This window comes from Procambarus clarkii, chromosome 23, assembly GCF_040958095.1.
Source record: "Procambarus clarkii isolate CNS0578487 chromosome 23, FALCON_Pclarkii_2.0, whole genome shotgun sequence".
In the NCBI taxonomy this organism is placed as follows: Eukaryota; Metazoa; Arthropoda; class Malacostraca; order Decapoda; family Cambaridae; genus Procambarus; species Procambarus clarkii.
Window position 1 is genome coordinate 7856669 of NC_091172.1, and position 12137 is coordinate 7868805.

Here is a 12137-nt window from a genome sequence, read left to right on the forward strand (position 1 = left end):
GAGGACGAAAATCCAAACCTGTCGGTATTCAACCTTGAGTTCTGCAACACCGACAAAACATCAATGAAGATTACGTTCACCACCATAGCTGCGGCCACCCAGGCTGCCACACAAGGATTCTACTGCTTCGGCCTAAAAATTCCACCCCACCAAATAAAAAAGGAACGATACCATGAGATCCAGCAGTGCTATAAGTGATACGAGCTCTCCCACCCGACCAACAAGTGTCAGCACCCTGTCCAGAGGTGCAGCCTGTGCGCACTGGACCATCACTACTCCATATGCAAGGCAACAGTCCATCGCTGCTTGCTCTGTGATGGCAATCACCCTGCAATTTCCTACCGCTGCCCCCGCAGGCAGGAAAGCATCAAGGCCCAGGTTGAAGCCAAGAGAAACAACCCTTCTACCTCCTCGACCAGAGCCCCTAGCTTTCAACCCACCACCTTAGCTCTCACTAATCGACCAGAAGACTTTCCAGTCTTACCAACATGTGGCTCCTCCCAGCAGGCGACACAGCCTTCTCATTGGGGACCCAAGGTCCCCCAGCTGGCTCCTTCACAGCCCCCTGCATCACGTGCAGGCATTATCCCTGGTCTTATTAGACTTGCGGAAAGGCTAGCAGGACCAGACAACCAGCGCTTTGTCAGTGAACTAAACGCATTATACATAGACAATGGCCTGGCCCCCATCATAGCACTAGCGTAAATCTCACTTCCTCCTCTACCACTCCGGAGACTACCACCAGGACGACCAGGTGGTCAACTTCAACACCGACTCCAGAACCGCCCACGACCCGGGCGACACAGAGGTAATTCCTTCTCCAGCTCCCAACACTCCTACCATCACTATCTCAGCAGCCGCGCTAGCAGCGCTCCTGAAATAGCTACAACCACCAATCAACGACACCTAAGCCTACCTAAGGCTGCGAGGCGAAAGACAAAAACGCCCACTACGGAGGTTACGGACTCCTCAGACGAGGAAATCATAGTAGGAGCTCCACCGCCGCATCACAAATACGACACCTACACGGTTCAAGACTTCCTCATGGAGGCCACGTCACCAAACTCCAACGACAGCACTGCTCAGCCAAAGTCGCAGGCAAAGAAAAAACGGAAAACCTAGAGGTCTACACTTATCCTTCCAGCTCCATAACTGGTATAGCCAGCCCTCCCAGGCTGAAAACCATCATGAAGACCCCCATCCATCGCCAGATCTCTAGTATCAGCCACTGATACAGATAATGGCTCCAAAGAGCCTCCACTTACGGGCTCACCATAGCCCGTGCTACTGGAACTTATTGTTCTGAGTAGCGAATCTTAAACAACATCACCTGGCCATCATCTACCAGGTTGGGAAGGGGTATTAATCGTAATAAGTTGTACACTTGGGAAGTGTAATTAGTGGACCAAGAATCAGTGTAGGACTGTTAGGAATGTGATAACTTAGAGATAGGTTATGAAGAATTAACACACCCATATCATTATCCGCACATAAACTAATGAGAGTAGTAGACAACCATCAGTCTCAGGAGACTATGGAGATGGGCTCTAATGAGAGTATGGAACAAGTACATTACTTACATAATATACTTGCTACAAAAGTGAGTGAGAGAGGTGTGGTAAAAAAAAGTGTGAGGGAGGTGTGGGACAGAATTTATCCGAGGGCCACTGTTTCTCTAGTGGCCTCGACGGGGACAAGGAAGCCGACAGCTTGTCAACCCCCACCTTCTTTCTTTAGCTGGATTTTAAGGGGTTTATAACCCTTTGGGAGACAAAGCATCTCCTGTTTTCTGACCTGCAGTGTGGCCTGTTGAGCTTGAAACTTTCATTCCTTGTTTGTTACTTCTAACCTTTTGAAGAGGTGGTCTGGATCAATATCCTCCAAACTGTGTGGGACGTAAGAGGCAAGAAAATGTGAGGCAGGTCTTTTAGGAAATTGTCTGTACTTACCTCTCAGTATTTACCTATTAGTGACTGTGGTGGCATACGCCTAGCCTTGTTGCACCTGCCGTGTTAATTTTTACCTATTCTAATGTTCAAATTCTTTGTCGAATCTGGTTTTAAATTTGTTGATGGAGGTGGATTCCACAACCACTTCCATTAGTGCATTCCACTTGTTGACTGCCCGTACAGGGCCGGAGTGTTTCCTTATATTTCTTCAACTCGTTTGCATTTCTAGCTTCCATTTGTGACCTCTTTCTTTCACTTGTCCTTCTATTTATGTTTGAAAAGGCTGTCCCCTGACCATCTTGTCTATTCCCATCTGTATATTATATGTCGTGATTATATCCCCCCCGTTTCATCTATCCTCTAGAGTTAGGAGATTTAGTTCCATTAGCCTATCCTCATTGTTTAATCCTATAAGCTCTGGCACCAATTTCGCTGCAAACCTCTGGAATTTTTTTTTTTTTTTTGGTTTTATAATTAACAAGACGCAGATTCGATGAGGGAACAGTGGTAGTAGCATGTACAAATGCAGAAACGGTTGGTACTCTGAAAAACAATATACCTTTTGTTTTAATTTAGAGTTAAACTGCATATTCTCATTGAACAAATGCTGACTAAAGAAGCGTTTGCTATTACTCATTAACAGCATATGTCAGTTACGTGATTTACATGAAGCTAGTATATAAATGCAGGCGATGAGTCACAATAACGTGGCTAAAGTATGTTGACCAGACCACACACTAGAAGGTGAAGGGACGACGACGTTTCAGTCCGTCCTGGACCATTCTCAAGTCGATTGTGAGCATAGTAAAGTAAAATAGGTACCTAGGTGTTAGTCAGCTGTCACGGGCTGCTTCCTGGGGGTGGAGACCTGGTCGAGGACCGGGCTGTGGGGACACTAAAGCCCCGAAATCATCTCAAGATAACCTCAAGATGGTCCAGGACGGACCGAAACGTCGTCGTCCCTTCACCTCCTAGTGTCAAGTATATAAATGATTTATTGGAGATCTACCTTGTCCAAGGGCATTCCGGACACTAGTCTATTTTTACACTATTTGCAGGTATCGATGAGGGTTTCCTGAGTGTGGTATTCGCCTGTATCCTTGTAGTCATTGCAGGAGTCACCCTGTATGCCTTTGTTGTCCTCTATGCTGCTGTCCACAGACGCTGGACAGAGAACCCTGATGATTGAAAAACTCGATTTTTTCCCATCTGCAACTCCAGTCAACATTTCCCAAGAACAATTACTACATTACCTATTTCTGTGAGTCTATTAGTTGTTGTTAAGTGAGCATTTTATAATAAAAATTGGTAAATGGGGATAAATAAGGTGCAATCAAACCCATTAACCCTATTTGGGTAAATGTTTTTGTTTTTGGTGTATTAAAAAGACATTTGGATGTTTAAAGTAAAAAAGAAAATCATGGAACAAAAATATAAAGATGAAAGCTTAAATGATACATACGTATTATCTCAAAATTCACTCGGTTGACCTTTAGGAAAGACTTTACTTATCTTGAAGACTTAATTAAGAAGAGGAAATGGGGCTATAAATATTATACCTGGGTTTATATACTAGGACCCTGTATCTACAAAATTATATTACTGGTCCCTTAATAGATTAAATGGCTTGTTTACTTATTAGTTCACCAGGTGCCATGTGATGAACTATGAACATAGAATGGTCTCTGTTGAACCATGTGATGAACTATGAACATAGAATGGTCTCTGTGGAACCATGTGATGAACTATGAACATAGAATGGTCTCTGTGGAAACCATGTGATGAACTATGAACATAGAATGTTTTCTGGAACCACTTGACATGGTTTTAACAACCAAATATAAGTCAACAAACATTTTCATAATATACAACATGCATTTCAGAATTGGTGACATATATCACCAATTAGATCAGTTTGCTGTGTATGGCACCTTAGTTTCTAATGGGAAATGCCATAAGAAGCATCACACACACACTACATAAAACTGGCATACAATTATGTGTAGTGTAAGTGCCATTAGTCAGGCACTATGTATGATATACAGACTTAGTACGTTAAATGTTGGATCATGCCAATAACAGGATGGGTTAGAATCTAGACATAGCCACACCCTTTACTAGAGGGGGATTTCAACAAGACAGGGTTAATTTCTATTCCATTTAAATTTGGATGCCAGATACATATACTAAAGTCTTGCAAGCAAACTGTGCCCTAAATCACAGTGCTGTCATTATCCACTACTTATTTATAGTTATTTAAATCCAACACATTTTATTTATACTGAACTTTTACATATATCCATGAGTGGTCAATCTGGGCAAATCAGAGACTTCTTAGCAAACTGAAGAAAAATGTTCTTTCTTATTAGCATACAAATTATAATTGATATAGTCCCAATATATGTGACTATTGATAAAACCAGCGTTGAATGTAATGAAACGCCAATTTCTGGGTGAGCCCCGATGGCTCCCTGAAGCTACTATACTGATAGTGCCAGACTAAAAGGTGCCCATCAGTTACGGAGTTCTTACTGGCCTACCAGGGACCACGAGCCAGAACTTGGCTCCCTCAAAGAGGCGCAAGGAGTAGTGGGCCCTATGAAAAAATATCTATGTAAATTTAATAATGTCAGCCACCACCAAGGGAAGGTATCTATAAAGTCAGCAAAACAAAAACAGACCACTGCTTGGTAAGAAACGAGACCACAGGTCGACAATTTAAACAAGCACTGGAAAATTCATGAAATTATTGTGAGATAAATCACCCCACCTCCCCCTCCTCGTATCGGAGGAGGAGGAAGGAGACAGACCAGCAGGTCAGCCGACTGCTCCACCACTAGTTCTTATAATGGAAACCACTGCGACACACCTGAGGGAGGGAGGGGTATCAGGGAGCCACTGGGGCTCACCCAGAAATTGACGTTCATTACATTCAACGCTGGTTTTTTGGGGGAAGCCCTTTGTGACTCCCTAAAGCGTGCACTCATGAAGGAAGAAAAGCCTTGATAGCCTTAGGTGGGTGTTGGGTTCGTTATGTTTCTGGTTAGGTGAAACAGTCGCACCTTTTACGGAGTAGCATACCCAAAGATGGGCATTGTGTTACGATCAAAGTTTCATTGTTCCTCTTCGTAAAAAATGCGATTGTTTTGCTTATCCCGAACAACCCACCTAACCCATCGATGGAGATGCCTAGAAAACAGTGTTTAAGAACATGGAGACGTATAGGTGAAGGGAAACATTTGGAAATGGGAATTTAAGAAGCTGGAGAGGTACAGGTGAAGGACAAAGTTTGGAAAGGGAAATTTAAGATGTAGAGGTACAGATGAAGGTGAAGGGAAAGAAAAACTGACGCAAAGAGGTCGACATCCCGGCATCTGGTAAAGCCACAGGAAGGAAGTGGCGTCGACAGTCAATTTCATAGAGGCGGGAAGGAACCAGGACAGACTGTCGGCCTGAACATTGGACACTTTCTGAACGTGAATAGCATGAAGAGCCAAACCCTGAGAACTCAGCAGGCGAGTTACTCGAAGAGAGTAGCTCCAAAAAGACAGGGACCAAAGAGACTCCCCCTAGTTGAGACATTGAACCGTGGGGGAAGATTTCAAATGGAGCCAGATCACAGAACCCACTAGAATCTGAACCCTCTGCAGCGTCTGCTACATGGCTGCAACCTCCGAACTACACTGTGTGCCTGACGGAGGAAAGGAGGCCAACAACCCTGGCCAGACTGGTGAGCGCTGGTCATAAAGCCCTAACCAAGAGTTAGGAGTGGGGAAGGGGGGGGGGGAGGCACCAAGGAAAAAAACATCATTTTTTGATGGTTGAAAAAATTTGATTTTTTTTTCATCAAATTCCATGAGGAAGCCAGCGACACAGCAGCTGGCGCAGGACCCCCTGGAGTCTGCATCCAGCGAGTGCAAGAGTGGCAAAATTGGCTGCTCCAAAGAAACCAAAACAGCCACTGAAGCCAAAGCCTGCCCAGAGAAAAGAGCAGAAGGGCAAAGTTCAGGCTCCCGCACAACTCCTGGAGCAACCGCCAAGTCACCCAGCGTCCCATCAATACCAAGAGATGGCATTGCTGTAGCCAGAGCAAGGCCGTGGGAGGCAGGGAAAGTGATGCCGACCAAGAGTCCCAAAAGTGGCCCAACCAAGTCTGAACCTGGGACGGAACCAACCAGGAATTCTGCCAGGTCACCAGCGTTCTTGCAATTTGGTTCTTTCCCAGCAGGCTGGGTAAGAACCAAATCTCTGGTTAGCAGAGACACAGATTGGCTGTGAGCCGATGCCAGCCTGTGGTCGAGGTAGACAACACCCTGACACTCAACAACCAAAGACAGGCCACCACAACCCAAGCACGTAAAAATGCAGAGTGCCAGATTGAGCCCAAATGGGAGAACCTAAATGTAATTGGGTTCGTGGAAAGTACGTATGACCCAGCATCAGGCTCTAAGGATTCTACCTCGACCAATATGAGGCGAGGCCTAGCTCAATCAAACTGCCATGGAAGGCGAGAACAACACCCAGAAACACAAGTCAGAAAGAGGCCGACCAGCAGTGGCTGCAGAAGACAGGAACTGAGAAATAATGTCCCCAAGAAACAGGAACGCGGAAAAGGGGAGAAGTGGAGATGCCGAGCCCATGCCGAGACCAAGGACCAGGCCTACACAGCCTGTCGACATACAAGATGGGAAGCGAAAACCGCGGCCACTACCTCCCGAAGGATTGGAGCATATAGTTCGAGGAGGCCGCCAATGCAGAAGCAGTAGAGCCCAGAACCCATACAAGAGAACTACACTGAGTGTCCCAACATCCTCCTTGAGCTAATCACAAAGAAACACCAGGAGGCTCAAGAAGCACACGATGGAGCCCAAGTGCAAGCAAGCACGATGGACATCCGCAGCTAACGCAGCCGACAAATGAGTAACATGAGCATGCAGCTGCACAAGACCAACATCACGGGAGAGTGCAGAAGCAAAGAGGCATGCAATGAGAGGTACCAAAGAGCCCCCCAGAAACACCTGTAACACAGGAGACACCTCCCGCCACTCAAGCGCATGGGAACAACAGAAACACTGCAAAGCCCCAAGGGTAAATAAAGGACAGTCTGCCAGCCAGGATGACTTCGGAAACTCAGAATGCAACCAAAAAAGGGCGAAGAGCCAAACTTAAAAAAAAAAGAGACCGGGGACCAATACTGAGGCAGAATCCAGGTCGCGCTGAAGGTACTCATAAAGGGCTCCCGAGCCCCAGCCAGAGAAAGTGAGAGGAAGTCTGAAAGGACGAAACCAAAGAACCCAAAAGCACTCGGAAACGAACCCAGGGATGAGCCACACCCACATCGAATGCACACAGTGAGGGAGAAAAACTAAACCCCACCCCTCCCCCAGCAATAAAAAAAACTACAGAAGGCATTAAGCCAATGAAGAGTCAAACGGGACCCAAGGGCCCAATATTGACTCCCCCAAGCCTAAGAAACCACAGAAGAGGGCCCCAGGGCAGAGCCTACTCCACCACCCAGGATAGAAAAGCAATCCTAAGGGAATGGCCTCAGAAAAGGGGGGGGGGGGAAGATAACCGGAAGACCCAGAAGCCTCAGGGAAAATGGTAGGCTCGACTGCCTCCATGGCCAGGTCGGAAGGGGCAAACCCCGGATCCGTCCAAGCCACATCCCAAGCTAAACCCCGCCCTAGCCTCAAAACCCTCAGATGCATCAGGGACAGAAGAACCGGGGGGGGGGGTGGGGGGGGGGTATAATAATGGCCACACACCCACCGGGGAAGGAAGAGGTGCTGACAGAAAAAAAATACAGTTGAGGAAACTAGCACCCCCAAATCGAAGCAGGACAGCTAACTTGGACTGCAGAAACACAAATGCAAAGCGGTCGCTGTCAGATATTCTGGAACATCAAGAGGAGGGTGGATAAGAAGAGCAATGCGCAGCAAACAAGTTTCACATGACTCTAGGTCGAAGGTGTCACTGACCCAACAGGCAGCATGGCAGTGACAAAGAATGAACGTCGCCTGGTGACACAGATTCGTGGCCACCAGGAATCTGGTGGCCAAATGGCCAACTCTCAATATCTCACAAAGCGAGAGCAGGTTTGGCAAAGGTATCTACAGTACCATCGAACCCACTGGGAATATCCAAGGTCTGCAGGGTGAGCTCCCTGCAGGTATATTCGGGCACTTACAATGCAACGCCTGTAACCCCCTATACAGCAGTATAGTCACCCCTTGAAATTCGACGCCAGTGGAAGGGCAAGAGACCACAGCGGATGATTCACACCCAGACTTTAGGTAAAACCTAATGGAAGCAGGAACAGTTTGAATAAAACCCCTAAGTGGAATGCAGCCCAAATGGAACAAAAAGCCTCGAAGGATCAAACAATAAAACAAGGACCGCAAACTCTCAAGGCACCAGGCCACGGAGAATGAGTAAACAAGGTAGAAACGTAGACCCAACCAGGCATATAAGCTGGAGGGACCACCTCAGCAAGCCAGCAAGGTTAGCACAAACCATAGTGCGCCCCACCAGACAAAATCCACTCCTGACCCGTGGAAAAACAGACAGTCCTAGACAACCAGTTTACCTGATGAGCGAGGGCCACCACATGCGAGAAGACCCCCTAAGGGAGGGGAACCCCGAACCCTGACAGCACAAAGATAGTACTCCACGAGCACACATTGAAGGAAACCCTGAGCACATGCAGCTTCAAGCACACTAAACTCCTGGCTAATGCTGCACAAACATGTACAATAACAGCTTCAAAAGCAAACACCAGTAACCAGAAGACAGGAGACAAGAGCCAGAGCGAACTGAGAGGGCAACCAGCACTTTCTACATCAGTATAAGAACTGATGGTCCACTGGAACAGCCGGCTAACTCAGTCTGCCTCCCTCCCCCACAAACAAGGGGAGTGGTAGCTTGCACTAGTTTCATGAATTTTCAATTGCTTATTTTCATTGTTGGGGGAGTTCTCTCAGATGATTTGGAGCTAGAGTCTCGTTTCTAACCAAGCAGTGGTCTGTTTTGTTTCACTGACTTTCTGAGTGCCTTCCCTTGGCTGACTTGAATAAATTTACAAAGAAATTTGTCATAGTCACTGTTCCTTGCACCTCTCTGAGGGGGTCAGGTTCTGGCTCATAGTCCCAGTAGACCAATAAGAACTCTGCAACTGATGGCACCTTGTAGTCTGGCACTAAATAAGTATAGTAGCTTCAGGAAGTCACTGGGTTCCCCGAAAATACAGTATTACAGTACAAAATTGATCAATACTTTATCAGCATTGATACATGATACAACTGTGGAACTTCTACAACAGTATGATTTGTCTTAGTGAAAATAATGTATGGTTATACCAAAAGCATTTGGTCACAGTAATAACTTGACTTATCAAGTTCCTAGCATTGTGAATGAGTTGTATTAATAGTCACATATTAATACAACTTATTCCTCCATTAATATGAGACTAGTTAACACTGACAATAATATGAATCTTACTGTGAACCATTAAGAATGATGATGGAATTTACAAATAGTTTAAGTCAAGAATATTTTTTCAATTTATACACTGTAATGTGAAGATTGATATTGCTGATTCATATCATTTGCACTCCTATTATAGTGAAGCACAAAATGAGTCATCAGGTTTATAAAGACTATACTAGCTTATAGGGACTCTGTGGTCAGTGACATGTAATGTTTATCTGAAGGGACCAGAATATTACTTGTCGAAACCTTTGTTTGGTGCAGAGTTCTGTCTGAGCTTCCATGATCTCAGTGTGTGTTGTGTGGTGGTGAAGGAACATCGTCGTCCCTTCATTTTCTAGTGTGTGGTCTGGTCAACATAGTTCAGCCACATTATTGTAACTCATCGCCTTCATGTGGTGGTGAAGCTTGGCATTTAATGTTTTTGTTACATTACCAAGTGTGATACTGTTAAAAGCAATCATAATTGCAACCACTCTTCCATCAGACTTTGTACATTAGAGTTGCCATGTTAATGTCTTTAATGATCCTGCTGCAACAGTGTTTGGCCCATTTCTTTCTAAGCCATAATGTGTCATGACCTGGGATGAAGGCAAGTTAGAAGATAAGTGAGTATGTACTGGTATAAAAATAATCTATTTTCCAGCTAAGGATCTGCCTTGCGTCTTTTCAAGAGAACAGAATTTAAGCAAGTTAAATATAATCTGAAGATTAATGTTCTATTTTAAATATGTATGTATGATATAAAATGAACAATAGTAATCCTGAACAATTAGAAGAATACTGCAGTGCTCTTAGTACCAAAAATAAAAGTAAATATTTGCTAAACTACGTGTACATTATTTGTGATAGCAGCAAAACATTGTTACAGTATTTAGTTACAATGCATGCCAGCTTTCTGAGGTAATGTGACTACTCTAACAAATTTGAGGCAATGTGGTTCCTATGCATTTGTTGGTTTACTAAAATCATTGTATTTTAATGTTTGCACATGCACAAAGAATTCTATACAATACCGAGATGAATAATTTAGTGTGTATTACTAATAAGATGATGCAATGTCTGGCAATTATATTATTATTACATTCTGACCTTAACTCTTTTTATTCACTACATTGGCCAGTTTGCTATAACTGTATACCAGCTCCTGTATGTCATGGCCTTGGGACAACTATTACTTAAATTATTAGTATTATGAGCAAGAGGTAAAAATATGTGAAAATGATAGGGTGACAGCAGCAGGCAACACAACTTGTGATGACTGTAACTCAACTTTTTGAACAAATGTCAGATGTGGGAGTAAATATGGATGTGGCTGCCTGGTTTTATGAAGCCATCATTTTGTCATCATAATTTAAAACTTTCTCATTCATACACACTGTAATCTTTGTAATTAACTGCCTGCATCCTATTGTATGTGATTTTTACATGAGAAAGTTGAACAATACTTATATCACCTATTTTCAGTACAGCATTATAATTTTGTATCAGCATAAGATTTTGACACTAACTGGTTTCCTGTGATGTAATAGAGAGGGTTGGGGAACTGACCGTGGGTGACTTTCTCTGTGAAACCTGAAGTGCATCATGTGTCCTTCTGTAAGGCTGTGTGGCTCAGGGGAGTGCTAAAACCCACTATTAATAAACTGGCCAGTGGGCTGAAGCTTACCCGGCCAATAAATTGGTACATTATTTCTACTTTTGACTTTATTTTTCCAGCCTTCTACTTCATTCACCAGTCAGGCCAAAAGGATCACATCATAATAAACAACATAAGGGCAGTGGATGATGGCAATTTTGATTTTACTTTTATATGTTGCAATGAAATTATAAGAACTTCAAACTACCTGTCACTGTTGCAGGAACCTGTATAAATGAAATTCACCTTATTCCTTTCATAAAGAATATAAACGTGCCAGCTGTAAAGCACTTTTTCTGTAAATTACTATGATTTGTTATTTTAGCTGTCAGAAGTAATAGAGGAAGAAAGTGGATGGTGTGTTGTAAGGAACAACAGTACCATGTTTATTAAGGCTTGTTTTTTACTGGTGGCATTAATCACCCTGATATTTACCACATCTGTGGCCCTTGAACAAATCTCATTTACAACACATCAGTCACACACTTCCTTTTCTAGTCCTACTACAGCATTTCTTTATATTTCTTCATTCATATTCTTGTAGATCGAACATTTCGGCTGAATGACTCTTAAATGTAAACAATCCCCTCTATCTACATCAATATCGGTCATTCCTACCTAGATGGGTAGGTATGAACCTACCTCCTACCTACCTTCACGAGTTTAAGCTGTCAATACAGTTGGATTTTTTAATTATCTGCAAAATTTGTTTCAGGAAAAGTCACCTACATTTTATATAACATAATGGTAACAAAATCTATAACAAATCAACCTGTTGTCAATATTCTTGGAAATGGAATTCGAGTAATGTTATCTGGGAATTTATATAAAATTGAAAAGTGTATTTTAATGTGTGAAATATGTGTACTATTTACTTTAAACAATACAATATAAAAGAAAGTAATCACATACATGAAAAATGTGCTTTTTCCTAACACAGAGAAGACAAAGCAGATAAAACCACAGAGTACTACAGTACAGTATACTGAAATATAGTAATATATGTTCAAAAGATTGCATACTAAGTCTAGGTTCCGTTGACTCTATACTTGAATACTCAG

At 43.6% G+C, this 12137-nt stretch overlaps 1 protein-coding gene across 2 annotated transcripts in view; it reads left to right on the forward strand.

Annotated features, from left to right (window-relative positions):
- LOC123764095 (uncharacterized) overlaps positions 1-11135 on the forward strand; it is a 30961-nt gene extending 19826 nt beyond the window's left edge. For both annotated transcript variants that reach the window (XM_069329850.1, XM_045751641.2), the window contains exon 4: positions 3008-11135. In XM_069329850.1, coding sequence (XP_069185951.1) covers positions 3008-3138 — 131 coding nt within the window. In that variant the 3' untranslated portion in view covers positions 3139-11135. The remainder of the gene's footprint in view (positions 1-3007) is intronic.
- The last annotated feature ends 1002 nt before the right edge of the window (positions 11136-12137 follow it).